This window comes from Mus musculus, chromosome 10 (genome assembly GCF_000001635.26).
Source record: "Mus musculus strain C57BL/6J chromosome 10, GRCm38.p6 C57BL/6J".
Taxonomy (NCBI): Eukaryota; Metazoa; Chordata; class Mammalia; order Rodentia; family Muridae; genus Mus; species Mus musculus.
The window spans coordinates 94832097-94859544 of NC_000076.6; the positions used below are offsets into that span (position 1 = coordinate 94832097).

General features: G+C 45.3%; 1 protein-coding gene across 2 annotated transcripts in view; it reads right to left on the reverse strand.

Moving 5' to 3' along the window:
- Window positions 1-27448, reverse strand: part of Plxnc1 (plexin C1) — a 154150-nt gene that overhangs the window by 41231 nt on the left and 85471 nt on the right. For both annotated transcript variants that reach the window (NM_018797.3, XM_030245180.1), the window contains exons 10-19: window positions 20493-20632; window positions 17726-17905; window positions 15419-15518; window positions 12086-12289; window positions 11627-11812; window positions 9369-9471; window positions 5822-5923; window positions 5406-5509; window positions 1552-1590; window positions 1192-1316 (exon numbers count right to left, since the gene is read on the reverse strand). In NM_018797.3, coding sequence (NP_061267.1) covers window positions 1192-1316; window positions 1552-1590; window positions 5406-5509; window positions 5822-5923; window positions 9369-9471; window positions 11627-11812; window positions 12086-12289; window positions 15419-15518; window positions 17726-17905; window positions 20493-20632 — 1283 coding nt within the window. The remainder of the gene's footprint in view (window positions 1-1191; window positions 1317-1551; window positions 1591-5405; window positions 5510-5821; window positions 5924-9368; window positions 9472-11626; window positions 11813-12085; window positions 12290-15418; window positions 15519-17725; window positions 17906-20492; window positions 20633-27448) is intronic.

The following is a 27448-nucleotide window of genomic DNA, read 5'->3' on the forward strand; positions in this document are numbered from 1 at the left end:
TGTGTATGTATGTGTGCCTTCAAGACAGAACTGGGTTCTGTTGGTGTGATCCGAGTTGCACAAAGCATGGCTGTATAAACCCCCTGTCAACTCCGCTGGGACAGGGCCTGCTGAGGCGCAGGGAGAGGTTTAAGAGCAAGGAGCTTGAGAGCTGGGTCTGTAGCTCAGTGCGAAGCACCTGCTCAGCATCCCTGAGGCCCTGAGTTCGATACCCAGCCCTTCAAAAACTAAAGCAATGGTACCAGTGTCAGGGATTGGTTCTTGTTCAGCTTGCAGACAAGAGCCCAGCATGGCTGTCCTCTGAGAGGCTCCATCCAGTAGCTAACCAAAACAGATGCAGAGACCCACAGCCAAACATCAAGTGAGGCTCAGGAAATCTTGTGGAAGAGCCTGGGTAAGGATTGGGGGACCTGGAGGGGATAGGAATACCCAGAGAATACCAACAGAGCCAACTAACCTGGGCCCTTAGGAGTTCCCAGAGATGGAATTACCAACCAAAGAGCATACACGGGGTGGACCTAGGCCCCCTGTACATATGTCTCTGCATCTGTTTTGGTTAGCTACTGGATGGAGCCTCTCAGAGGACAGCCATGCTGGGCTCTGTCTGCAAGCAGAACAACAGCCAGTCCCCGACACTACTACCATTGCACATGTGCAGCTTGGACTTCATACAGGTCCCCCAATGACTGTAGCAGGGGCTGTCCCTGACTCTGTTGCCTGCCTGTGGATCCTGATCCTCTAACGGGTCCACCTTGTCTGACCTCAGTGAGAGAGGATGTGCCTAGTGCTGCAGTGACTTGGTGTGCCAGAGGTATCCAGGGAGGGCCCTCCCTCTTCTCAGAGGAGAAGGAGAGGAAGATAGGGAAGGACTGTACGAGGAGGGGATTAGGAGGGGGCAGGCTATGATCAGGATGTGAAGTGAATGAATGAATGAATGAATGAATGAATAAATAAATAAATAAATAAGGGGGAAAAACAAAGCTAAAATAAGTAGCTTGGGGTTGTTGCTTGTCCCTAGCTGGCCTATAATTTGTTACATAGACCTGGCCGGTCTCAAAAACTCACAAAGCTCTACTTGTTTGGCCTCCAGCATGCTACCATTAAAGGCGTGTGCCATCATACCCGGTGGGTGCTTAGGTTTTCACGTCTCTGTCTAAGTGCTTATCAAAATACAAAGGAACTAACAGGTACCTGTCCTTTACTGAGAAGTTCTTCTGCTTCTCCAGGGTATGGATGACGGTAACCAGGAAGCTTTTATTACATATGAGGGCATCCAAGGCTGTGAGGCTCTCGTTCTTGTCATTGGCGTCTCTGTTCTGGAGGAGGTGAAGAGTAAACAACAATGATGTAACAGTATGATAATATAGCTCAGGACCATACGTAAGTGGAAACTTAGAAAGCAGAGCCACAATGGGTCTCCCAAGACAACAGGTTACTTAATATCCAAATATGCCCACAATAAAAATTCAAAGTATTAACAATGGTGGTGACAGTAAGGATGATAAGCTGACAGACAGTCACTGAGCACAAAGTGAAGACGGAGAGACTTACGTGCATATCTTCAGTGAAGATGTGCGTGAAGCCACCTGACTGAGAGGAAGGAGACACTTTTATTATTCATAACATCCAAAAGGAAATGAACAGTGCATTTTTGTTACAATACCCAAGTCCATTCTAATAAAGCAGGGGTGCTATTTGCTAATCTGAAGAGCCCTTGGTCTACGCTTGCTGTGTCACCTCTAAGACATAATAAATAATTGCCATGCTCTCAAAAAACACCCGTGGCCTCTGGAAGCCTCTGAGAATTGTCGTTGGCAAAGACTGGCTTTTTGGTAGATTATGTTGGGTTTTTAAAAGAGAACTGACTCAAAAGTTAAAAACAAAACAAAACAAAATGGTGGTGGAAGATTACAGAAACGTCAGACCTCTCATCATGAAACTGACCTCCAAGGGTGTGAGGCTCACACAGTGCTGACCTCCAAGGGTGAGGCTCACACAGCGCTACCCTCTAAGCATGAGGCTCACACAGTCCGCCATGCTTAGATGTGGTATAGCCAGGTAGCATCTACTGTCCTACTATGTTACATCCTCAAGCAATGGCAGAACATGTGATGCATAAGCATGGAATTTAGAGCCAAACTACCAGGGGCCCAGCTCTGGCTTACCATGTACTGGCCACACGAGCATGCATGGGTTATTTAACCTCTGTGTCCGACTTCCTTCATCTGTGAAATGGAGGGAGGCAATGGTTCCCACCTCACAGGCTTCTTGTAAAAATGAAATGCGGGAGCCCTGAGCACACAGTGCTCTGTGTCCACTATGACTGAGGGTTTTATCCCTACTCGAAAAAATACGTCTTGATATACTATGCTATGTGGATCCTAAATATAAACTTTTCATTTTGAGGGTTTTTTTTTAATGTCTCATTAATCTTACCGAAATTAAGAATTGCATTTTATTCTATTTACTTATTTTGGGTGTTTTTGAGACAGGACCTCACTTTATATCCCAAGCTGGCCCCAAATTCCCAGCAATTCTCTGGTCTCTGTCTCCCAAAGTCTGAAATTACTAACATGGACTATGCCCAAAGATTATAATATAAAACCATACTGGGTAATAGTTTGAATTAACTAAGTAAAATCATAACATCAAACAGATTTCTCTCTCCTCTCTCCTCTCCCCCCCCCCTCATACTTTAAACTCTGGATAAAGCTTGTGTCTTAATAAAGTAAATTTTTCCTGCAGAGAACCTCATTTCACGGTTTCAAATTTGTTAGCCAAAGCAGAAGATCTCAAATTATTTTGGTCTACTCCTTAACTTCATATAAATGTCCAGTTTAAACAGTTTTGTGTGTGTGTGTGTGTGTGTGTGTGATTACATTTATTTACAGGGGAGGGAAGGGCCATGTCTCAGTGTGGTGTGTGTGTGTGTGAGGACAACTTTTGGGTCCTGGAGATTGAACTCTTACTGTGGCAAGCACCTTTACCCCTGAGCCCTCTTAAGACCCCACAATTCATTCTTGACCTTCTGCTGGGAAGTGATGATACCCTTGCTCCCTGGCTCAAAACTTCTCCTCCTCATTCAAATTTCCTTCCTCCAAGAGATTAGATATTCTGCTTATCCTGTGTTTTCTATTTTCAGGAAAACAGAAATCAGTCTATCTATAGGAGACCAGAAGTTCAGGGTTCTTCTTTATGACATTGGAAACTTGAGGTCAGCCTGTGCCATCTGGGGCCCTATCTCAGACAACAATAACACATATACACCATGCAGCGATTCGCATGCTGTGGGTCAAGGCCCCTTCATGGGGGTCGAACAATCCTTTCACGGGGGTTGCACATCAGATATCCTGCATATCAAGTATTTCATCAAGGTTCATCACAGTAGCAAAATTGGTTACAGGCATAGCAACAAACATAATTTTGTGGTTGGGGGTCAGCACAACATGAAGAACTGTATTAAAAGGGCCACAGTACGAGGAAGGCCGAGAACCACTGCTCTAATGAAAAAGAAAGCTTTAAAACAAAACCAGCAGGCAGGTGAGCAAAGCTGGAGCCGCCACACCCTGGCCACCTCTTCCTTTGCTGTCTTGGAAGAACTGATCATCCATCATGGCCTCTCAGACATCCAAGCTCCAGGCCCAAGGATCTGGCTCTGGTCAACCATAGCAAGCAGCCTGGTCTTGGGCTTCACCCCACTTCTTATTAGTATAAACTCAGTTTTGACTTAGATCTCCTTCAAAGAGTTCTGAAAGATCCCTGTTGGTTTCCACTTGGGTCCTCTGTCTTAATGACTCCTGGCTTTAGGACTCTCTGTTTGCCATTCAGCACCACACTGAACCCTGAGTTAAATCGGTTGGGCTCCTTGCGACTATTCTCTTCTCCCAAGATAATGCCACGCTATTCTGGGGGCTTCCTTTCATCTTGAGGCACTCGGCTCGCAATGGTGTTCCTTGACACTCATCAGTCCGCCCTGCCCTTGACTGCTGACTTTAGAAGATAGGAGAATTTCCTTTTCAGGCCGCAGATTATGCTATTCAGCATTCAAGGGCAATCATTAACTGTAAAAGCCCACACAGTACTCATCTGGATGCTGGAAATCTCCTTTATTGCTTTTAAATTCTTAATGGGGAATCTCAGAGAACGGGGAAACTGGGGCTCGAGATGCAAGCTTCTCAGAGGTCCTGAGTATTACCGTGACTCAGGGACTTGAATTTCCCTCCTTCCCCCAAGTACGGCAAATGGATGAGGCAGCAGGCAGCAGGTCTTGGTGCCTGGTATTCTTGGAGGATAAGTAAGAATACTGGTCTTATTTGTAGCCTTCTTGATTTATAACACCAAGGCTTGGATCCCCATATATGGCAGGTATCTTGTGGCAATGTCTAGCTGTCCCGACAGTGCTATGTGTGTGCATGTGTGTAGGTATTATATGTGTGTGTGTATATGATAAATATATATTTATATATATGATTAATATATATATACATGTATATATATATATATATATCCATTGCAAGACTTGTAGAGACACTAGAAATTGCCAACCACATGTGCCTATGTTCTTAGGCTTCTGGCCAAAAACAGTCAAGGTTTGAAGAGATTTCTAACTTTGCTGACTGGCCCAGATCTGAATATGGGAGGGACTAATGAGCTCTAATTCAGAGGGCATCTCTCTGAGACCAGCAGAGCAATATGGCAGAGCTGAGGTATAGCGTGGTGAGACAGAATGGGTGAGTGTTCTTGTCAAAGGCTTGGGGTGGGGGTGGGGGGGAAGGTAACTGAAGAATGTGTGAGGAAATGGGGGTGTCAGAACAGAATTGAGACCCACCCCAACCCAAAGGGCTCTCTGTACACTTGAAGCGCTAGAACCACTCACATCTCATTCCAGACACCTATATCTATTGAACAAGCAAAGTGATCTACTAACAGAAAAACTGTCAAAGAAGAGACCATAAACCCTTCACGTGGCTAAAACTGCCTGCCATCAACTCAGATTCCCTGCGTGTCCAATTTCTCCCCCATTTGGCTGATCCTGCCTTTCGTTTCCAATGGAGAAATAATAGCGAATAATCTAGGAGCAGCAGTGCAAGTCAGGCAGATAAACACAACAAATTGGCGAGCCCACAATTTATTGATTTTAAAATGAATTAGCTCACTTCCCAGCTACGGAGTCAGTTTGAAGCTGGTAGTAAAATATATATATATATATATATATGGCAAAACCCATCACTCTAAACTTGTACTCCTTACCAGGGAAAGAGTAATTGCCAGTAGCCTGTTGCTGCCCTCTACCCTAATCAATGCAATTAATAATTATCCTCTTCCCTGCTCGGCCCGGACTTAAGGCAAGATGTCGCATTATTATTCAAGGCTCAGCCTGAGGATGATGATCAGTGTTCTTTTACCTCAGGGAAGAAAGTTCTCAGAGCGAAATGTTTGTAGTCAAGGAAGGGTACTGTTCCAAAGCTATCAACCACATCCAACTTATCCATCTGGAGCTCGGCAAAGCCTGCAACACAGAATCCCAAGAGCAATATTTTAACTCTGCAAACAATGGATAAGATCCTCTGCTGTTTTGTCTAACACAGAGTGTGACCTTGGTTTTCATTAAAGAAGAAACAATAGATAATTACTTGGTTGGCTGCAGAGAAGAGCCGAAATAGAACACAAAGCCAGGCCCAGGCCCAGGCCCTGCTGCTCAGCTTGTCTTCTACTACACAATCAGTTCTCATTATGTGGCAGTTTCCACATAAGGGCAAAAATTAAAATAAAAGTGAGCAGGGCTTGTTTTGCTACGCGCACGCGGAGTCTCAGAGCCTACCGTCGCGGATCTCCTTCCGGAGTTCGCTCTCCAGCAGCTCCAGCTGTTGGCTCTGCTTTCGACTGAGCTCCTTGGATTTGTACCTCGTCACCACCACAGCCACTGAGGGGACAGAGACTCTGGGTCAGGTTGGTGCAGTAACACAGAAATGAAAATGGGGGTGGGGGTGGGGGTGGGGGGAGAGAAACAGGGAGGAGAGATAGAGGGAGAATTATGCATAGAAAAGAGCATGTAAAAACTTTATGGGGGGGGGGGGTCTGTGTGGTGTCAGAGCACTGACCTAGCATGTTCCATTGAGATTGGGTTCCAACCTCAATGCCACAAAAAACAAAATGAAAAAAAAACAAAAGCTGGATTCTTATTAAAGGGCCATTTCCATAAAGGTCATTTTTTTAAAAAAAGATTTAGTTATTATTATACATAAGTACACTGTAGCTGTCTTCAAATGCACCAGAAGAGGGAGTCAGATCTCATTACAGATGGTTGTGAGCCACCATGTGGTTGCTGGGATTTGAACTCAGGACCTTCAGAAGAGCAGTCAGTGCTCTTAACTGCTGAGCCATCTCTCCAGCTCCCCCATTAAAGGTCATTCTAAAGAGGAAGGTGTTAAATGTAACAGGGGGAAAAAATTCCACTCATCTTAAAGTGAAAACACAATCAAATAACCTTCACTTGGAACCAAAGGTCCCAGCTGGCTGGAAAGTAAGGAAGCAGGCCAAGTTTTTCCCTGAAGCCAGCCACTGGATTTGTGGATGGTTCATTCTTTTCCCCACATCTCTAATCATATCTGGAGAAACGAAACAGCGTTGCAAATACCGAAGGAAAACACAGATGTGTCCTTGCTGCAGATCCCTCCTCGCAGCAGGAGCCTAACTTGCACCGTTTAAGAAGGGGTGATGTAACAGGCAAGTCATGGAGAGCCCCCATAGCTGGTGGCCTCTGTGTCCACATCACCTTGCTCTGAACCATGCTGTTTGAGTAGTCAGTGCAACGAATCCTGGAGCTTGGGTTTATATCTCCGCTCTGTCGTTTCATTTACTACCTGTGTGACCCTGAGCAAATCCCTTAGCATCTCTGTGCCTGCCTGCCTGCCTTATCCATAAGAGCTGTGATGTAGAAGAGATTACAGGCAGTAAATCAAGGAATCACATCGACCCGAGGAACAAACGATTGCCAGCTCTCATATGATCCCAGAAGGATCTCAACTTTTAACAGATACTACACAAAAGGGGTTGGGGGAAAAGTGTTTGCCATCCAAATAGGAGGATCTGAGGGACCCACGTAAAGCCAGACACACCCACAGCAAGATGGGAGGCGGAGACAAGAGATGCCCCAGGAATCCTAAGGCTAGCTACCCCAGTGTATGCAGGGTACAGACAAGAAACACTGTCTCAAACAAGGTGGAAGGTGAAGAGCAGCAACATGAAGTTATCCTCTGCCAGTTCCATGTCTGCAGTGGTATTCGGGCACAACACACACACAGACAAATTTTTCCTCTGTTATACGAGTCCTATGGTATTTGGGCACCCCTATGTATGTCACCACACACACACACACAGAGAGAGAGAGAGAGACACAGACAGACAGACAGACAGACAGACAGAGACATAGACACAGAGAGAAAACAAACACTGTTCAACACAATTACACAGAAGTCATCCCTAGACTTTTTCACCATCTCAGCTGTACTTACAATAACCGGGACTGAGCATTTCCAAGAGCTGATTTTCAAACTCACCCAACCAGAGAACCCCTTTTTTTTCATTTGGGGCAGTGGCTCCCCAGGAAGCTACCCTGACTCAGAATGTAAAGGGAGCTGCAGCATCCACACAGCAGGGTTGGTTTCCTGGCTCTGTTGTTGGCAGGCTCAGGCTAGGTGCATCTAGCATTTACACTAAGGACATGAGTGAAGGACTAGGTCACATTTACCATAGCTGCCGTGACACATGCCTCCCTAGAATGAGTCACAACGGGATGGTTTTGAGAGGTCCTGCAGATTCAAACAAATCACCTTAAAGGACAAAATGACTTCTTACAAAGTTAACAAGAGACCAGAGGTTTCTCGGGAGTCACAAAGTGGACATGACTATGTGGCGAGGCTGAGAGATCTGAACACGTCTGACAGCAGTTGATACTCAAATCAGAGCTCAGCATTTATACAAGCAATCTTCTTGAAGCCCATATCAGCCAGGAATTTATGAAAATGTCAAGTCAAATTTTAAATTGTAGATATATGACGGAGGTAGACAACTTGGGGAAAGCATAAAAAAATACCCCAAATAATCACCGATGAGGCAACATAGGAAAATTCATTTCATGGAGCCAATTCTTCACAAATGTATATCTCCCGTCCCAGGAGTGTCAACTGCCCAAAGAAAGCACTAGTCCTTAAGTCAACTCTCAAAGTAGGGACAGACCCAGTCACCCACATCTTATCCAATGCTCAGTAAAAAAACAAACGAAGAAACAAGGAAAACAGATTTGGAAACGAGAGTAAGAAGGGGGTGCGAAGACACACAGCACAGCAATGCCGACCCTTGCCTCCATGCCCTACAGTGTCAGAAAGGGGCCATGTTGTAGTTAATCAACAAACATGGTGTGCTGTTGATAAAGAAGAAGAAGAAAAAGAATGAAAAGGACATAAAATAGCTGCAGGCACCAGCTATAGAGGTGGGTGGAGACCTTAGGGGATGGAGAGACTATGGTGAAAACCCAGAGGGCGAACACCCTGTCTTCAAGGAGTAGCAATTGCCAAGCTCTAACAACGAATGCAAGCTAAAACTGGGACCTTAGAGTTTAGACCTTTCACACTGTCCATACAGACTACAGGATGTATTTATTTAACATATACGAGCACTCTCTCTTCATGTACAGCAGAGGAGAAAATCAGATTCACTGCAGATGTGGGGAACCATCTGGCTGCTGGGAACTGAACTCAAGACCTCTGGAAGAGCATCTCTTCACTGGTGAGTCATCTCTCTGGCCCCCCTCAACACGAATTTAAAGGGTGAGTTACCTAATTTTTAGATGTCAACTTCTTCAGTTAAAACAAAACCAAACCAAAACGGTACCGTAGGATCCAAGAAATAGGTCAGATTTGCCCACTGGTAGTCAGTATGGTACTTCCATGTCCATAGGAAGCAGGGCATGTTGGAATAGATAACATAGACACACGTGCAAAGCCTGACTTTCCCAGGAAAAGCAGGGCAGGGGGTGGGGAGAAGCCAAGGATGAGATAGGATGACCACGTTCTGGGAGTCCTTAATGGACTTGTTTCCAAAACAATCCCAAAGACGTGGGGTATCTGCGCAATACTTCTCAAACATCAAGGGACCATCTTGCAATCTCGCTCTTTGTTAGTGAAGCACCGTAAAAACTCATTAGAGAAGCCACAGACCACCTGTTATTCACTTCTCAACTCTCTGGCTTGGCCTTTCATCCATTAATATTTAATGGAAACAGAGAGTTCCCAAAAGCTGAAGGTCTACCTGCCCACGGAGAAGCCTTGGGGAATAACGTCTCGGGCAAAATGGAACGGGCCACTTACCAACGATGACAATGGCCAGCAAGATTGGAAGCGCGATTAGAAAATACCACGTGGAAGGAACTGATTCCTGTTCCACATAGAGTTCCAGGTTTCCCAGCTTGACCTGATGGGACAGATTGGTACTGTTAGACCCAGTGGCGCCAGGCACCATACGCATGCGCGCTGTCAGCTTCCCCGAGATGTAGACGTGGTGGGGCGGGTGGGATCTCTAGGTGTGCCGGACTAGACCTGTGGGTTTTAAATACTAGCCCTCTTTGTCCTGAACCTTACTAGTGCAGCGGTGGGCTCACACTGAGGCAGAAGGCTCCTAGCCGTTCTCTACAGGTGCAATTACACTTCGCTTTCTCCTACACTGATGCTTCCAGTCAGGAAGGTTTTGACTGTCACTTTCTCAGGTGAAAATTAGTTTGGCAAAGCTGACCACCAGATGATCCCTGAAGGTCGTTTCTGTTTTCTGCCTTTTGGGGAGAGGGGGGAGGTTGAAGGGTCAGGGGCTAAGAAAAACTTGGCAATTAAACTTGAAAAGGAAGAAAAATGCTACATCTGTCCCTTCTTCATCTTCACACACACAAGTGCCAAGGCACCTGCGGCTCCCTGGAACCTGAGCTGCCCCATGAACCTGAGCCCCATGGAAGCACCAAGCGAGATGGTTGCGGTGATGGCAGGTCTTAGTCCAGCTTTTCTTTCCTTGCAGGATCTTAAGTTAGTCTGCACCCAGCCTCATTCTGTCATCTCTGACATGGATGTTGAAAGGGCCTATGGGTAGGTAAAGGCCAACGGTCTCTCTCCTATAGGACGGCAGCTCACACCATCTCTGTTCTCATTCTCTCTCTAGCAGCTGCCTAGAATCAAAAGCACAGGCCTCTAGCAATGCCTTAAAGGCCCTAATAATCTCTGGCCCTCCCCATCAACTCTCTAACCTCCTGGGAATGGCCCCTCACTCCAACCATGCTGACCCACCCCATTCAGGCCAGACCTAGCCGGCAGGTTTCTGCCTCAGGACACTCGGAGCCTGTGCTTCCCTCTGTCTGTCCGTGGCTCCTTCTCTTCCTTCTCCTCCTCCCGGAGGCCCACATTCCAATGTCGCCTCTCCAGGCAAACTTTTCCACCATCAGGTGCAAAGACATCCCTAGGTAGTCTACTTTCTCCTCCCCCTTCGTATAGTCCTCCCTAAAGATTATTCCTCACTGCATGCCCTCACTGGGACTCTCCAGCAAGGCAGCTGTTTCTGCCTGCTTTCTGCTCTGCCGGGTTTGAATCCCAGTGCGGGTGCTTGGGAACTTTGCAGCAAATGGAAGGATGCCTGGATGTGCCACACCCAGCTAGCACCTCGAGCAGGTTCCTGGGGTTGCTCATTTCGTGATGGCTACTTACTACCTCTCTTGCCAAAATGATAAACAATGAAAGGGTCGGGGGGGGGGGGGGCGAAGCCAGATGTCCTACCTAGAGCCACAGCTGGGACTCAAGCACACTCTCACTTCTGCCTCCCAGTACAAATGTTCTCTCTTGTCTTTTAGCCAATTATTTTTTACTACAAAGAAAATGGTTGCTCTTCTTTTTCTTATAATGCTGGAGATTAAGCCTGGAGCCTTGGGCACCACAGGCAAGCACTCTACCACTGAGCCGCGTCCCCTGACTCGCAGAGTATTATTATTTTTTTTAATAGACTTTACAGAGCCGCTTACGCTGGACAGAGTAAACACTACCCTGTATGTTTCTCTTCTCAGAGGATCCTTGGGCACATCTAGGAAACGGTGACCTGCTGCAGAAAAAGACAGCCAGGCTGGCGGACGCCACTCTCAAACCCTAGATTATTGGGCTGCCGACAGAGGCTTGTGCTGCCCGCCCTGCTTGTGCCTAAGAGGCTGGTGTTTTGGGTTTCTGCTTAGACATGTCACCTCTGCGTTCAGAGAGAGAGAGAGAGAGAGAGTGACAGCTCAGTCATCAGTGGATCTGGAGATGTGGCTTGCAGATGCTATGGTATAAATGCACAGCTAGAACAAAAGCTATCAAGGCTCATTAGGATTATAGACAATGGTGTGTTCGGTGCTTTGCCGTTCCAACAAGCACAGGCATGGCTCTGCCTGCTATTCTGGTTGGAATTATGCTTGGGCTTGCAGTATCAGCTTTGTCGATCTTCTTCTATTTAAAGAGAAGAATCTAAAGATCTGTGAGAGATTCCACTCCAACCTGGGGGTTAGTAAGGCAATTACGGAGACTCAGATAAAGACAGCAGGCGGGGCAATCAGGTGACTTACGCGGACTTTTTTAGAGGAGCTAGCGATGGTGTTTGCATTCTTGATACTCTTGATCTTGCAAAGGATGGTTGTGAGATCCTGGTTTCTAGTAATATTTTCAAAACTGCAATTAAATTGTTTATTTTCCCCATGGAAGAGAGTAATATCAATGTCATCCTTGGAAATGTTGAAATTGTCATTTTCTTTCTGCAATAAACAAGATGGAGAGGAAGAACTAAGGGCATGCATGGAAACTCACATACCTCTCCAGACCAGGGATAAGAACAGCCCACAGAGAAGAAAGGAAGGAAGGAAGGGAGGGAGGAAGGGAGGGAGGAAGGAAGAAAGGGAGGAAAGGAGGAAGGGAGAAGGAGGAGGGAGAGAGGGAGGGGAGGGAGGGAGGAAGGAAGGAAAGGAGGAAGGGAGAAGGAGGAGGGAGGAAGGGAGGGGAGGGAGGGAGGAAGATGCATACATACATACTTGAATTTTTACTTCCAATTCTGTATCAATCTCTGACTCCACTCGGTACCCTGTAAATCTGGGGTCCTCGAGGTATTGCAGCGTTCCACAGTCCAAGTAGGTGTCTTGGACCCTCAGCTTCACGGCCACGTTTGTACGTACTTTGGAGCTCTTTAAATTAGGAGCTAGAAACCTGCAGAAAGTTGCTGCGCAGTATTCAGAGACCTGGAGACAGGAAAGAGCCTATCAGGTACCGGAGGACCCCAGCTCTAAATGCTAAGTGACCCAGGCAACCAAACTTCTGCGGAACGCCTGTTCTTCCCCTCTATAAAACCAGGCCAGCAACACTATGGATCTCATAGGATTGAATTAACCCTAAATGAAATGAGCAGAGATTAAAAAAAAAAAATTCATTCAATTAAATGTTGGCCACTGTGAATGAGATTATATCTGTAAAGTACTTAGGGTCTGACGGGCACACAGGAAGTATTCTGCACATGCGAGCATCCTCTATGCAGAGCATCACTGACACAACTGGCATTCAGAGAACCTGTCGGGTGATGGCATGGGGAGCACAGGGTGGCTCTGCAAAGAGAAGCAGGCTGGGAAAGGGGAAGGCTTGGCTCAAAGCTCTCAGGTACCTTTCAAGTCTGCATGGCTGAGTCCCGGAAACTTTAGGAAGGGAGTTGAGAGCTGAGGCCAGCTTCTAACTTGGTACCTGGTTGAGTCACTGTGTGTCAAAAGAGCCTCTGCAGAAGGTTAGCAAGAGAGTCCCTAAGTTGGGGAAGCTACGGCAGAGGTTCCCTCTGAGAAGTCCCTAACCACCGCAAGAGGAAGCAGCTTTTCAGGCACAACAGTAAAGAGCAGAAAATGACAAGCTTAAGAACAGCAACAGGTCCCCTAAGACATGAGGGGTGTGCAAACGGGACGGAGGCAGAAAGCCTGACCCAATTTGTGAACAGGTTTATTTACAAAGAAAACCCATAACTACACGGCCATGTTCAAGGGCGCAGCGAGACAGGCAGGGAAACCTTGCAGACAATGTAAGGACAGGTTGGCAGATACTTAAGGGAGGGTGTGCCGGGGCTGGGGCTCAGTGGCAGAGGGCTTCCCTAGTATGCTCACGGCCCTGGGTTCGGTCCTTAACATTGTAAGATAAAGAGGAAGGGAGAGAGACTGGGAGGGAGAAGGGATTAATACTCAAGCAAGCTGGGAGCAGCATTCCCTCTCTTTGTTTTCTGTAACCTTGGAGCTAAGGATGGGTGGACAGAGGATCTAGGTGGCCACATTGGAGTAAGAACACCATTCTTTATCCTGAACACATTCTGAAATTCCTGCCTTAGCACTTCTGCGATAGGGTGAAAACCCACTGGACCACAATACCTACTTCCTTAACACCAACGTCCTAAAAGAAAAACCAGCAACAGGGTCTCCCTCGCTCCTTACCCCTAAGACTGAGCCTGTTTGTGTGGGGAGCAACCCTTATTTTAAAGACAGCTTCTCGGTGACCGTCTCTGGTCATTCTATTTTCTTTGACTCTCCCACCCTCACCCCTGAAGAAAAGCTTCGAGCAGATTCTAGACATGCTTTCTTCATCCTTGGTGCTTTCTCTTCTACACAGCCACCCCCCACCCCCATCTCCATCCACAGGGATGCTGAAATGGCTAGCCTCACCATCACCAGCCCTCTAGACCTACCCTGCAGATGGCATTCCAGCAGAGAGCTCCACAGGCATCTATCTGGTGGTGTCTCAGTCACACTTAGACCTGTCCCAGCCATGCCTGAAGCATCCTCATTAACTATCCTCTCCAAACTACCTTAGGCACCGTGGATAAAATGACCCTCATGCCACTCCTTGCCAAAGACCCCCAAGACCTTCCTGCCCCCATTGCCTACAGAGCCAGGGGTGATGGGGAGCTGTCTCGGAAATGTAGAGCCGTATTGGGGGATGATTCTCCCTTGCGTGGCCCTGTATGGTATTCAGCCATCTCTATCACCCATCCCAACCCAGCCTCTAAGGTTCCAACAAAGCAAACGTGAGTGGTGTTTTAGTCTAGAATAGGTCTAGAATAGGTGAATACCCTCTTCTGTGCTCTGCAATCAACTCCCTGCTTCCTTACCTGCTTGCTGGTCTAGTCTTTTCCACTGAACTCCATTAGCTTAGTCTCAGCCCTACCCACTCATGCTTTCCCTGGGAAACACATCATGGCTTCTTGGACTCATGAGAGATGGAAGGAGCGGGAGGACCCGGCACTTGTCACCAACGATGCTGCCAGTGTCCAATGCCAGTGCAGGTCTGCCATCTCCCTTCATGAAGGTGGGGTTGGGTGTTGTGGGGGCAGAAGCTCATTTACTCTTTGTTCTTGCAGCCAGAAAAAAAAATGGTTTTGCATATAGTAGGTGCTCAATAAATGGGACATGTTCTGGGAAAGAGACCGTGTTTCCAGGTCTCCTGGCTCAGGCTGTCCCTCAGGCCAAGGGCCACTACACAACTGAACAGGCTTCCATCACGGGAAAATGGCCAGAATCAGACTCAGTGTGAGGCTGGGAACTGGCCAGGAAGTGTGCCAGAAGTGGATGGGCATGTGTCTAGGACAAGGCCGTAAGAAAGATGGATCGCTACACTCGTTTCCAGGCGTGAACACCTACTGGTTGCAAGTAGGACAAAGTGTTTGGCCACCCTCAGCACTGCTGGCTTTGGCAGGAAGTGGTCAGGTTGAGGCCCAGAATGGCTGTTCCCTTTACACTAGAGAAAAGGAGGAAGGAAACGGAAGAACATTCAAGAAGCACCTATATAAGCAACAGTGTACCTAGCCCCTCCTCACAGACACCCATGGCTTCACCCTGAAGGTTCCTGTGAGAACGTCAAGGCTCTTCTCAGAGAACTAAACCCTTAGGGGGACCAGACAATTCCCACAGTCTGGGGATGGGGAAGCATAGTGGGGGAGGGGCGGAAGACAGTGGCCACAGGACCAAGAGACAATGACAAGAGAAGGAATGTTACTTCAGCAGGTCCCCGACCTCCCTTGGTGCTGTTGGACCACATACTTGTCACAGGCTCTGTACATAGCACCCCAACCATCCACAACGACTTTCACACCTATTCAGAAGTGTTATCTGATTAAAGCAACGTGCTACATGCGTCGCACGAGGAGAACGTGGCAGGTCTTAACACATGAAATTCTTTTCTGGTTCCTCTATGCGGCAACCCCAAATAACTCCAAGAATGAGATCTTTCCGTCACAGCAGAGACAGTATAGATCACATGAAAGCAAAAGTTTATAATGCCGAAGTCGTAGAAATGAAACATACCCTTCCTCCAGCCCCCCCCCCCCCCAGTTTAGTATAACTTACATTTATGTTCACATTTGCGTTTCCCTTCAGCTCGTGTGAAATGATGAGGTTGTCGATGACGTCAAAATTTCTGCCCATGATGGTTATGTTTTGCCCACCGCTGCAAGGGATCGAAGGGCAAGGGTGAGCCACCGGCGTTCACGATTTCAAACTAAACTATTAACTGATTCACAATTAATGTTAAGCTCGGTCATATTTGGGAGACAAGGAACCAATTTCAATTTAAAAGACGTTGATAATTTTAGAAGTCTTTAAATGGTACTGGCTGCAGACTCATGGTTTCTAAGACATACATATAAAAAAATACAGGTCAGCCCCGTTTCAGTTCTGGGAAAGTGCCCAAATTCTTTAATAGAATCGGAGCTTTCTTGTGGTCTTTCGCCACACATAACCAGATCATCTGCTGTACCTTGGAAGCATTTCACGGGACAAAAATCTCATTTGATTACAGTTTAATCTATGAGAAGATGACCCGCTCTCACAATTTCCACGACCAAACCCTCTAACCCACCAATTATATTTTATTTATAGTTTATTTATTTAGAGGGAAACAGGGAACACACGATAGGTGGACAAGCTAAAATGGCGAGTGACCTTAGAAGTTTGTATTCTTGTTTAAGATATGGGATTTCAGTGTACGGGGAAGGTACACAAATCTCACCAAAACCAAACAGTGATTTCACCTAGTCTCAAGGTGTCACCAGATAACATCGGAGTGGTCACCCAGTGTGAAAGAAACAGCTGCCTACAGCTCTGGTTATTCTCATGGGTCACCAGACACTTGTTCTGGGGTGGCAGGTCCACCCCAGACACTGTATGGCCACTTGACAATCTGCCTCAATTTTAAGAAAACCAACCCAAACATCTTCTCCTGATTCCAGATGGTGGCACCTCCTCCTTCTTGCTCAAGGATGAGGAGCACTGAGACTCAGGGGCTCAGCACAATCATGGTGACAGGCAGCCATTTGATGAGGAGGAAGCAGAGTATTGTGGTAGAAACCACGCATCCTGGGCCCAGCTCTCAGGGAGCTACGTATATTGCTTGAACTGCAGCCGTGCCTTGGTTCACCCCTGCCAAAGGGACAACCCACCGTTGGGTTCTCAGAGTTTTTGTAAGGTTTAACCAGGTCAGCAGCTATACCATGACTATGTGGTGAGTGCCACATCCGGGTTACTACTTATACATAGGGCATACTTAATCTCAGAGCGGAGGGTTGCAGGTAAGAGCCTTGCTTTTGAAATCTCAGTCTTCCCTATGCCACTCCAATGGGCTGCAAAGTTTGCATGGGGAAGCCCTGACTCAGAAGAAGGCTGAAGATAGAGAGATTGGGGGTGGAGGTGGGGAATAGGCAAATGCTAGGCAGTATTTTACCACTAAACCATACCTGAGATTAAGGTCATTAAAGAGGTAATGGAAATTCAGGGCATTCACTGGAGTGACTGATGGCATTCTGAAAAAGCTTAGGGCACAGTCTTAGATGGAGGGACAGGGGAGAGACAGCTGCCTGAAAACTCTGCAAGACGCTGCCTTGCAAGGGGCTAAACTTCCTCCCACCTCGGAGACGTACAACCTGGAGGAACTCCCATTTCGGCTGTCTAAGCTGTCCGGTCTGACTTCTATTATCACAGTTGAGCAAACCCAGCTGCTTCCCAAGGTCATCTCAAGTAAGAGTACAGGAGATGTTTTGTCTCTTTTTCCTTCCAATTTATTTTCCCTCATTGCTTTGTCTGTGGTTTTATCTCGAAAGGTACGTGAAAAGTTAACTTCGTGTGAGATGAAGAAAATCTCGTTGGGGTTATACACCAGAACCTAAATGTGAATTTAAATTTGACTAGAGAGAGACATTTTTCCCCATTAATATATTGTATTCATCTCAAAGAGTTTATTTTGGAGTTTTTTAACCCTCAAACAGGACCTTTGAAATGTAGAGGCTCCACGCAGGCTCCAGTATTTCCCCCAAAGCATTCAAAGCAGCTGAGTCTAAAAGTTAGCAAGTGAAACCTGTGAGTGGGGAGTCTTACATCACGAATGGGGAAGGCAGGTGACACAGAAGGCCACAGCAACCTGGGCTAAGAACAGTCATTGTGGTTGAACAAAACGTTTGAGCTGTGAGTTTCCTAGTAGCCATGGTGAAATAAAAACAGGCTATGCTCACAGTCCTTGTGGTCAGACAGGAGCAGTTTTCTAGAAATAATTCCTAGGAGGAACACCAAGAGGAAAATTTAGGTGCAACTACCATCGCCATGATCTTATGTACATCACCCTTCACCGGAAGAAGAGAAGCCCTCTGTGGATCCAGACAGTACCTGATCCAGGTGGTGGCAGGAACTATCAGGGAACAATGTGGCAGAGCAATGTAGGACAGAGCCCCTGCAGACGAGCAGGTCCCACCGTCAAACTGGATGCAAACGTCTTTCATTTCTTTGCGGCTTGATGGAAGTGAGAATTTCATATGCGTGTCATTTAGCACATGGCTAACCCGGATCCTAGAAAGGGGTCATGAAAGGAACTCTTACATGACACAGACACTTAGCACAGTTGATTGCTCAAGGTGACGACCCATGAATTGCACTCGAAGATGGTCAAGAACAGTTTCGAGAGGCGGACTAGTCAAGGGCCGCCTGTTGGGTCTGGCTCTCTAAGGCTGGGTTCCTCTTTCTTCTGTGTGTCTCTCTCTCTGATCCGCATTCCCCCTTAGAAGGGGAAAATGAAGAAGCAGCTTCCTTTGCCCTCAGAGGTCCTAATGGACCAGGGCAAGGAGGGGCATCACACTAAATGAAGAAATTAAGGTTAACATTGGCACTACTCTGTCAGAGACACATTGACGGGTCCACGAAACAACGTGGCACCAGGATTTGATTGGAAGACACTCCAGCCACAGTGTATGTCTTCTGCCCCTGCCGCCTCCATGGGGGAGGGGGGCATGAAGGGGGGAGAAGCAATAGAAAAAGATGAAATAAAATTGGGAGAATGTCCAAAACTTTTAAGTTTATAAAGAGCCTTATTTATATGCATCTTTCTTATATATGAGCTGTCATTTCCATAATTAAAAGCTTTTTTTTAAGAAGAAGAAGAAGCAGTTTTAATCAAGCACAGGAAAGTATGACCCCCCCCCTCCCCCAAACGGACCTGGGAATTCTCCCCTTCAAAGAGAGGGGAACCTGCTTCAGGAACCCTGACGTCTTAGAATCAAAGGACACAAGGCTGGTGCCCCTCAGGGACTTCCAGACCAGGGATTGGCTGGGACTGTCCTATACACTCCTGATGGCCCTCATCAATCAAATCAAAGCCGTCTGTGACATCCCCTCTGAAACTATCAGCGACTCTAATGTCTATGAGTCTCTAAAGCACACATTTAGATCAAGTTGTATTTGCCACCTGCTCAGCTTAATGAGGCTACAGAAGGGTCTGGTTTTACTACTGAAGGGATATTCTGTGTGTGGTTGTTAACCCTAGTACCGTCACCACACCTTACAAGAAAGTGAATTTGAAAGGTACTGGAGTCTGTTTGCATGTGTCCTGCCCCAGATGTATATCTTTAAGGCTTCTAAAGAGAAGCTCTAGGAAGTCCATGCTCAAATCATTAAAACACAAATGTGCTTATACACTTTGGAAGGTGAGGGGTGGGGATATAGATCATTCTGCTACTAGGCTTGTCTTTTTCTCTTAAAAAAAAAATAGCCATTCACTTACAAAGTTTCCATGAACAGGGTTTGGGATTTCACCATGGATTCGGGTACAAGATTAACTGCGTTATTACGTTGCCTGCTTGTGAACCTGGGTTCACCATGCAGATGTGGTTAGTAGAATGCTCCATGCAGAAAGAGCTCTTAGTCATTTAATTTAATAACTGTGGCTTCTCAAGACACATTCAGAATGGAAATGAGAGCATAAAGAGCCAGAAACAGGGTAATGCTCCAAAAACGACTTATTTTGCAGCGAAGCTGATTGCCCTTCATTGAGCGCACAGGTGTCTAACGTCACAGATTTCACCACACAAAATGAAAGATCTTTGCTATAAGGTATTTAGCCAGGATAAATGGTGCACATAAGCAACCCAGGTTGCATAGATACAGGCTTTAATGTGTGTTGATTCACTCTGGTATAGAGGAAAGCCACTGATGGGTATCTTTCCCCCATCGAGATCATGGGTATCCCAGATTTACTGCAGTAAGTGGAGGTGGGATGCAGCGATGTGCAGCCAGTGAATTAAAACAGAAAGTTCACTAAATAGGCATGGCAGATTACAGCACTGTACAAGTCTGTTTTGGTAGTTAAAAAACCAAAACATCACGCTTCAGCAGACTGTCTTAAATGCATTTCCATGAGGAGAATTAGCTCAGTATTATGGTTCATATAGACTGAAACATTTTCTTTTAAACTTCAAATTAACCCAAACTTATAAGAGTCAACAAGCAGAAAACTAAAGTTATCTGTCACGGTGTTATTATTACATAATGTTAGTATTATCCCCCCTGGGAAGGTGTTATCATTCACCTAAGAATATTAATGAACAAACACTGGATATGTTTTTCATTGCTAGGATAAAAAGAACCACAGGTATCATTATCTTTAAGGGGTACTTCATCTGATATTTGTTTGGGGGTGGGTTTTTTTTAACTACTATTATATGCCCTAGTAATTTAATTATTTGAAATGAAAACCAAGCCAGTCGAGAGAAGAAAGCTACAGTGAACAACATTTCTACTTCCATTTTTCCTTTTCAACTTCAGGTAGCACGCTCTCCATCCATCCGTTTCCAAAGTTCATGTCTATAATTCTAAGTTAGTTCCTTTCTACATACACTTGACTCTGCTTTAAAAGCCAATCAAGGCTCCCACTGGCAACATCCTGAAACTGGTTTTGACTGAGGATGTAACACAGGCCAGAGTCTCCCACCTGAATGTCAAATGAATCATTAAAGATTTTACTTATTATAATTTACTTACTATAATTTTGATGTATAAAATACTTAAATGCCATTTGACTACAGAAAGCACCAAGGCCTACTAACACTGCTTTAGCGTAGGTTTCTAACTTTACCAAAGATCGGTTGTTAGTGCTTCAACTTACACATCCCTCTCGCAGGTACTGGTTCCTCGCAGGATCATGGTGATATTTGACGCCTGGGTGAAGTTTGCTCCAGTAACAATCACATTGCTTTTCCCTAAGGTTGATATTTTTTGTGGCTCAATGGCCTTAATGTAGAAGACCTATTGGAAATAAGAGATTAAAACAGCAGATCAAAGCTACAAAATGGCACTGTTTCTCTCTCTCTCTCTCTCTCTCTCTCTCTCTCTCTCTCTCTCTCTCTCTCTCTCTCGTGTGTGCACATGTGTCCACACACACACACACACACACACACACACACACACACACACACACACACTTTCACGAAATCTGTTGATGTGTTGCGGTTCGAAGAACTCACTAGGAAATTACATTTTGCAAACACAAGCAGACAGCATTTAATGAAATCAATGAATTCAAGGAAGAGGGCTGAAGATTCGTGTCTCTCAACATGTGACAGCATGGGGTCAAACCAATTAGTCTTTGTCTCACAAGACAGTTGAAAACACAGTTGAAGAGCCCGGATATTCCATCTGAGGCGTGAGCTGTCATTCGAGTTGAGAAAGAGCCCCCTGCCTTTCCCTCTCCTGAGGCCCATGATGCTCAAGCCCAGGGAAGGGAAGGGAAGTGGTCTCCCCAGCGGAGGCTCACACGGACTCATTGTTCCGTCAATACAAATGTCAATACAGAGGAATTTAATTCTCTAGGAAGGAGTCCATATTTTTTGTTTGTTTGTTTCAATGCGGAGGACAGGGTGTCTTAAGAATGTTGAGCCACTCCCGTATGGAAAAGTTAGGCATTGTGAACATTCGTGTAACCTCTGTGACCCAGTCTCTCGCTTTCTCTGGGCTATAATCAAAACTGAGTCCTGTGGAGTTACATGCTACCTAACTTCCCTAGCACTCAGGCCATCTCTCTGAGCTTCTCCTCTATTTGCAAGATCTAATCAGTTTCCCCTACAAATCCTAGAGGAGGCAGGAATCATCTCCCTTCTCTTCTAAAGGTTTATTTTAATTTAGATGCATGTGTGAGCAGCTGCTTCAGGGGCCAGAGGAAGGTGTTGTCCGGAATTAAAATGACAGGCTGTTGTGACACATCTGACATTAGTGCAGAGATTTGAACTTGGACTGGATCCTCTGCAAGAGCGAGAATTATTCTTAACCACTGAGCCATCCCTTCGGGCTCTCGTTTCCCCCCTTGCAAGACAAAAACAACCCAGGTGCCTTGTGCACCTCTTCCCCAAGTGCTACCATCGTCCATTCTGATCATGGAGGTTCTTTTGTAGATTCTCTCCATTCCAAGACTCTGGCTGACATAAAGCATGGCAGGTCTTAGCATACAGAGACTCCACAGTCACACTCTTCCCATTTGAAAGTGGCCTAAGAGTTCAGAGAAGCCTCATCATGCCACACTGGGCCAAAGCACAAATGTAGAGATCAGCTGCTTGTTGGATGACGTCTATCAGGAGGACACTGAGTCACTGGTCCAGCTTCTGTGATGTCTCGCGCCTGCCCATCTCCTGCTGGTCCGGGTGACAGAATGTGGTCGGCTGCCACGCTGACCATCCGCCTGGTAGGAGCAACCTCTCACCCTGCTCTCCTGACAAACCCAGGGGCTATTTGGCAGAGCAGCCACTACTCATTATCACCGTGGATTGATTTTGCAGATTCTGATAAATCCATTATTAATGTCATCGTGGTGATGATGTAATGCATCAGGGAATTGATTCCTGTGGTGGACTTTATTTTAATCACCTTAAAAAGAACGTTAGCCCTGTATTTATTTATTGAACCACTACGTGCCTGAAAGGGTCACTTTAATTATTCTGTTATACTTGACTGCATTTTATGGGGGGTGGTGTTGGAATTATCTCCTAGAGTGGTACTTGGGATGGGGATTAGCAACGACTTCAAGATAAATCCCTTGCAAATGTCAAGTGTGTGTTATAAGAAGACTTGCTGTTTAGCTTTGTAGGTGACAGCCAAGTGATCAAGTACTTACTGATCACTAGACCAGCAGCTGCTAGGTAAAGGTAGGCATGGTATGTGGTGGGGGGCAGATCAAGGGCTAGGAAACTTCAGACCCAGGGTCAAATCCTGTCTGCTGTTTTTGGATGTCCTATGGAAAAAAATGTCAAAAGGAGAATAGAATTTCAAACATATAACAGCACATGTCACATGTCATTATCCAGAAGTATGTGTATTATCTCTAGCTAATTACAACAGAGACTGTGTAGCTGGCACAGCCTCAAAACACACTGCCAGGTTCTTTGCAGTATGGAAGTCCTGAACCTGTGGGTCACAACCCCATTGGAGGACAAAGGACCCTTTCACAGAGGTCGCTTAAGACCCTCAGAAAACACAACTATTTACATTACAATTCATCACAGCAGCAAATTACAGTTATGTGGTAGCAATGGAAATAATTTTATGTTTGAGTGTCACCACCACATAAGGAACATATTAAAGGGCCACGGCACTAGGAAGATTTAGAACCACTGTTGTAGAGAAAAATCTGTATCCCCTGCTCTACAAGAGAGCACACTGTCTTATTAGAGAAGCAAGATATGTGTGTGTTTAAATTTTTTTTAAACTTTGTGCACTCACGCTTGTATGTTTGTCTGTATGTATATGTTTGTGTATGTATATGTGTGTATGTTTGTGTGTGTATATATGTGTGTGTTTGTATGTATATATTTGTGTGTATATGTGTGTATGTTTGTGTGTATATGTTTGTGTGTATATGTGTGTATGTTTGTGTGTATATGTGTGTATGTTTGTGTGTATATGTGTGTATGTTTGTGTATATATATATATGTGTGTGTGTGTGTGTGTATGTGTGTGTATATATATATGTTTGTGTGTGTATATATATATGTTTGTGTGTATGTGTATGTTAGAGGTCAGAAAACTGCCTAGGGTATTGGTCCTTACCTTACACCTTGTTTGATGCTTCACATACTCATGGGACTAAATTGAGGTTCTCTCCATCAGATAATTCTAGCATATGCCAAGTTGACATAAGACCAGCCAGTACAAGTTGCATTGCCTCCCATCTCACCTTAGGAATGCTAGAGTTACAGATACATGCTATTGCCCTTGGCTTTTCCTGTGTTTGGCTTTCCCTAGGTTTAGGGGATCGGAATTCAGGGCCTGTAACTTCTGTGCTCATCCCCGTGTGCTGCCCGCTGAGCGATGCTCCCTGGTCATACCTCTCCGCTATTGTAAACTGTCCATTATTTGTCCTCTGAAGCCAAGTCTTTTTCTCGGTGCTTCTTGTACTTATACTGTAGTTGTCTGCCATAGTAAAACAGGATAGCATGCTTTTGAACATGCTACTTCTTGTTCATAGTACAAGATAAGAGAGCCTTGTAACTAGTAAAGAAAAAAGTTGTTGTTTCAAAGGTAGGTGCATTTTGCTCTTTTAAGGGCTCTAGAAACACCATCGGAGGCTGATATCCTTTTAACTTCCTATTTCCCCTTGAGCCTTGCAACCTCAAAAGCATTTCGTTTGACAATCTTATTGTTTAGAGGAGTTTACATTGCCCATGGAGGACCGAGTCTAGGCCTGGCTTCTTATGGAAGTAGGTGCCTGCAGTTTGCTTCCAAAGAGGGTCGCATCAGCTCTTTTATTTTCCAGGAGAGTTTTTTTTTAATCTCAGAGTTAGGAGGCTAAAGAGCAATCAGTGGCATGACCCCACTGTGAAAATATACAATTTAGGATAGCACAGCTACATAGCTGTACGTCATGGATATGAGGATTCATTAAAAGGTTTTTTTTCTTTAATATTTGTTAACTTTTTAAAAAATAAAATGAATACAAAGGACCAGAGAACAATCTTTCCCATAATGTTTTCTGCCCTCCATACTTTAGATGTTATTTGATACTTTAATTTAAAGTTAATTTACAACCTGACATGATGTAGCCAACCCTTCAAGCTAAAAACCATAACTGGGCTGGATACAGCCAGGCCTCCTCACCCCTATAGTGAGGGTCTTCCTTCTTTCCATATCCAAGGTTCCCCTGCATCAAATCTAGACATCACTGACTGTAACCATCCTGGCCCAACACCTTCTACCCATTAACCTCTGAACTGTCCACTTCCTGGGAGTTCCACTTTAGAGACAGGGGTTATTTTTAAGTGATGGTAAATTTTAACTATTTTGTTTAAAGAGAGAAAGAGAGAGAGAGAGAGAGAGGGGGGGGGTGTTTCTCATTTGTTTGTATTAGGATAGCATATTGGAAAGTACTTAATCAGGCAGTTTGCAGGATGCCTGTTTATTTTTCTTTTCTTTTCTTTTTTTCAAAAAACTAAGCCGTTATAAGATATTGGAAAGTGTATAACCACCTGTAACAGTTCTCCTTGAAAACGTCTGAGAGGATCAACTCTGAAGGCACAAGCAACTTGTACTTGCTGGTCTTATGTCAACTTGACACACGCTAGAATTACCTGACAGGAGGGAACCTCAATTTAGAAACTGCCTAAATAAGATCCAGCTGTAGAGCGTTTTCTTAACTAGCGATTGATGGGGGAGCACCCAGCCCATGGTGGGTCATGCAATCCCTGGGCTGGTGGTCCTGGCATCTGTAAGAAAGCAGGTTGAGCAAGCCATGAGGAGCAAGCCAGTAAGCAGCACCCCTTCATGCCCTCTGCATCAGCTTTTGCCGCCAGGTAGTGGAGTGCCCTGCTTGAGTTACTGTCCTGACTTCCTTCAATGACTAACAGTGTCCTGGAAGTGTAGGCCAAATAAGCCCTTTCTTCCTCAGCTTGCTTTTAGTCACTTTAGTATTGTATTGCAGCAATAGAAATCCTAACTACGGCTCACCTTGCGTGACGTCTGACACCAACATAACTCAAATTGCCATGACATTTTTAGAGAAAAGACTATTGGAAAGAGGTCCATTAAGAAGGCTCAGTTTATTAAGAACAAACTATACTCTATTAATCTGTTAGGGGAAAAAAAATCAGAACATAGTGAAGCTCTCTGTAGGTCTGGACCCAAGTCAACACTTGGTAAAACATCTCTCAGATTTTCACTCATGAAATTAGTTCAAACAGGACAGGATGAAAAGTCACATGGCTTCAAAATCAGCAGGACATCTGAAGTCAAAGGACATGAGAGAGATGAAAGGTAATACAACTAATTAAACGAAAGTGTCCTGTGGGGCCCCACGGGGGTGAGTATTTGGCTTAGAATTATTTAACATCTTCATTAATGGCCGAGAAGAGGACAGATGTAATATATTAATCATATGTACAAAGTGAGCGGTGTGGTGACCAGCCGTGGAGACGGGAAAGTGTAAAAGGGAATGTGATATGGAAAGAAAAGAGCAGAATACAATCCCATCAAAGAATAATGGGAGAGTTCAATGAACACCTCACGATGTATTTGATGCTCAGTCCCCTAAGGAGATAGCCCTTCATAGGAGTCCCAGTACAGCAAAAGAGAACTTGGGATGGAACAGGGAACTGGGAACTGCCAAAGGTCATCAGGGCCTCAGGACTTAGGTGGGAAACTTTCAGAGATCCATGCTCTCTTCTGAGAGATTAAGACTTGCTTCTGTGACCTGGGGACTAACTCTAAGATGAGGCTGACACAACCCATGGTGGAGCTGCCAAGGCTACCCCCTAACTTACTCTTGGCCATTCATCCTGAATGTAGCCCCTCAGATCAGGCCTGAAGGATCAGGATGCTGAGACCAGAGAACATAGTTCTTAACCCTGCTTCTAACACACCTTCTCCCAAGACTCAGTTTGAACACTGGATTTTTGTTGACTCACTCTTGTTTTGGCCATCCTGGCCCATCCTGGGGCTCATTCTTTCTCATAGCCCTCACCCTGAGATGCCCCTCTCCCTCCCCGTCTCCCATGAGAATAAGCTCCCGTCTGCCTGACGCACAGATGGGACAGACTGTTATAGTCTAATCCTGAGAAAAGCCTGCATTATCTTTAAGAGTTTCCTCCCTTCCAGAGAGGGTTTTAGCAATAATATTATGTGGCTTAACACTTATTCAGTTTAGGTCATTTAAGGTAGGGTGGTAGTTAAAACTGAAAATTCTCTATCCAGATACCTGGGTTCAAATTTCTTATCTACATTTTGGTTTTGAGGTAAAACTTCCATGCCTGTAAAATGTGGCATTGTGAAGCTTAGATTAACAGACACTGAGTTCAGGATATGGCAAGGGTCTGATAAAGATTAGCTGCCACTAGTCAACTCAGTCCACGCTGACATTCTTTTTGGCTTCTATTCCCGTTATGAGTGTTTGACTCTTTTTATAACGAAGAATCTCACTTCCTCATTCCAAAACATTCTAAGTTTGACAGTGCAAACTCCATGTGGGTCTGTATTGTGCCTGCCCAACACACACACAATTGCTGCTCAACAAATATCCTGTGAATGAACTCAATGCAGAACAGTGCTAGGCCCATAGAAGCTACTCATAAACAAACCAACAAAAGTCTGTGTTAAATTTAATTTTCCTTCTGAAGGCAAGGTTCTTGAAAGGGTCCATTTGGTACTGTCTATATGAGAAATTAAAGCACACATTGAAAAGTCATGGAGGGAAGCAGAGACATAGCTTGACATGGTTGATTTCCTCCCTATAGTGATAAACATATTGCGAGGAATTATGAGTATGGCCAAAGAGGCCAAGCATGGTGGTTCATCTCTTTAGTCCCAGCACTCTGGAGGCAGAAGCAGTTGGATCTCTGAGTCTGAGGCCACTTTACTCTACATATTGAGTTCCTAGTCTACACAGTGACAGCCAGAGCTACATAATGAGACACTGTCTTGAATAAAACAAAAACAAAACAAATACCCCCCCAAACCAAAATCAACAACAACAACAACAAAAAAAAACCTAACCAGCCAACCAACAAAACAAAAAACCATAACCAGACAACATCTACAATTCACCACATATCATTACAGCCTTCCCTGTGGGCAGGAGGGCAGCTA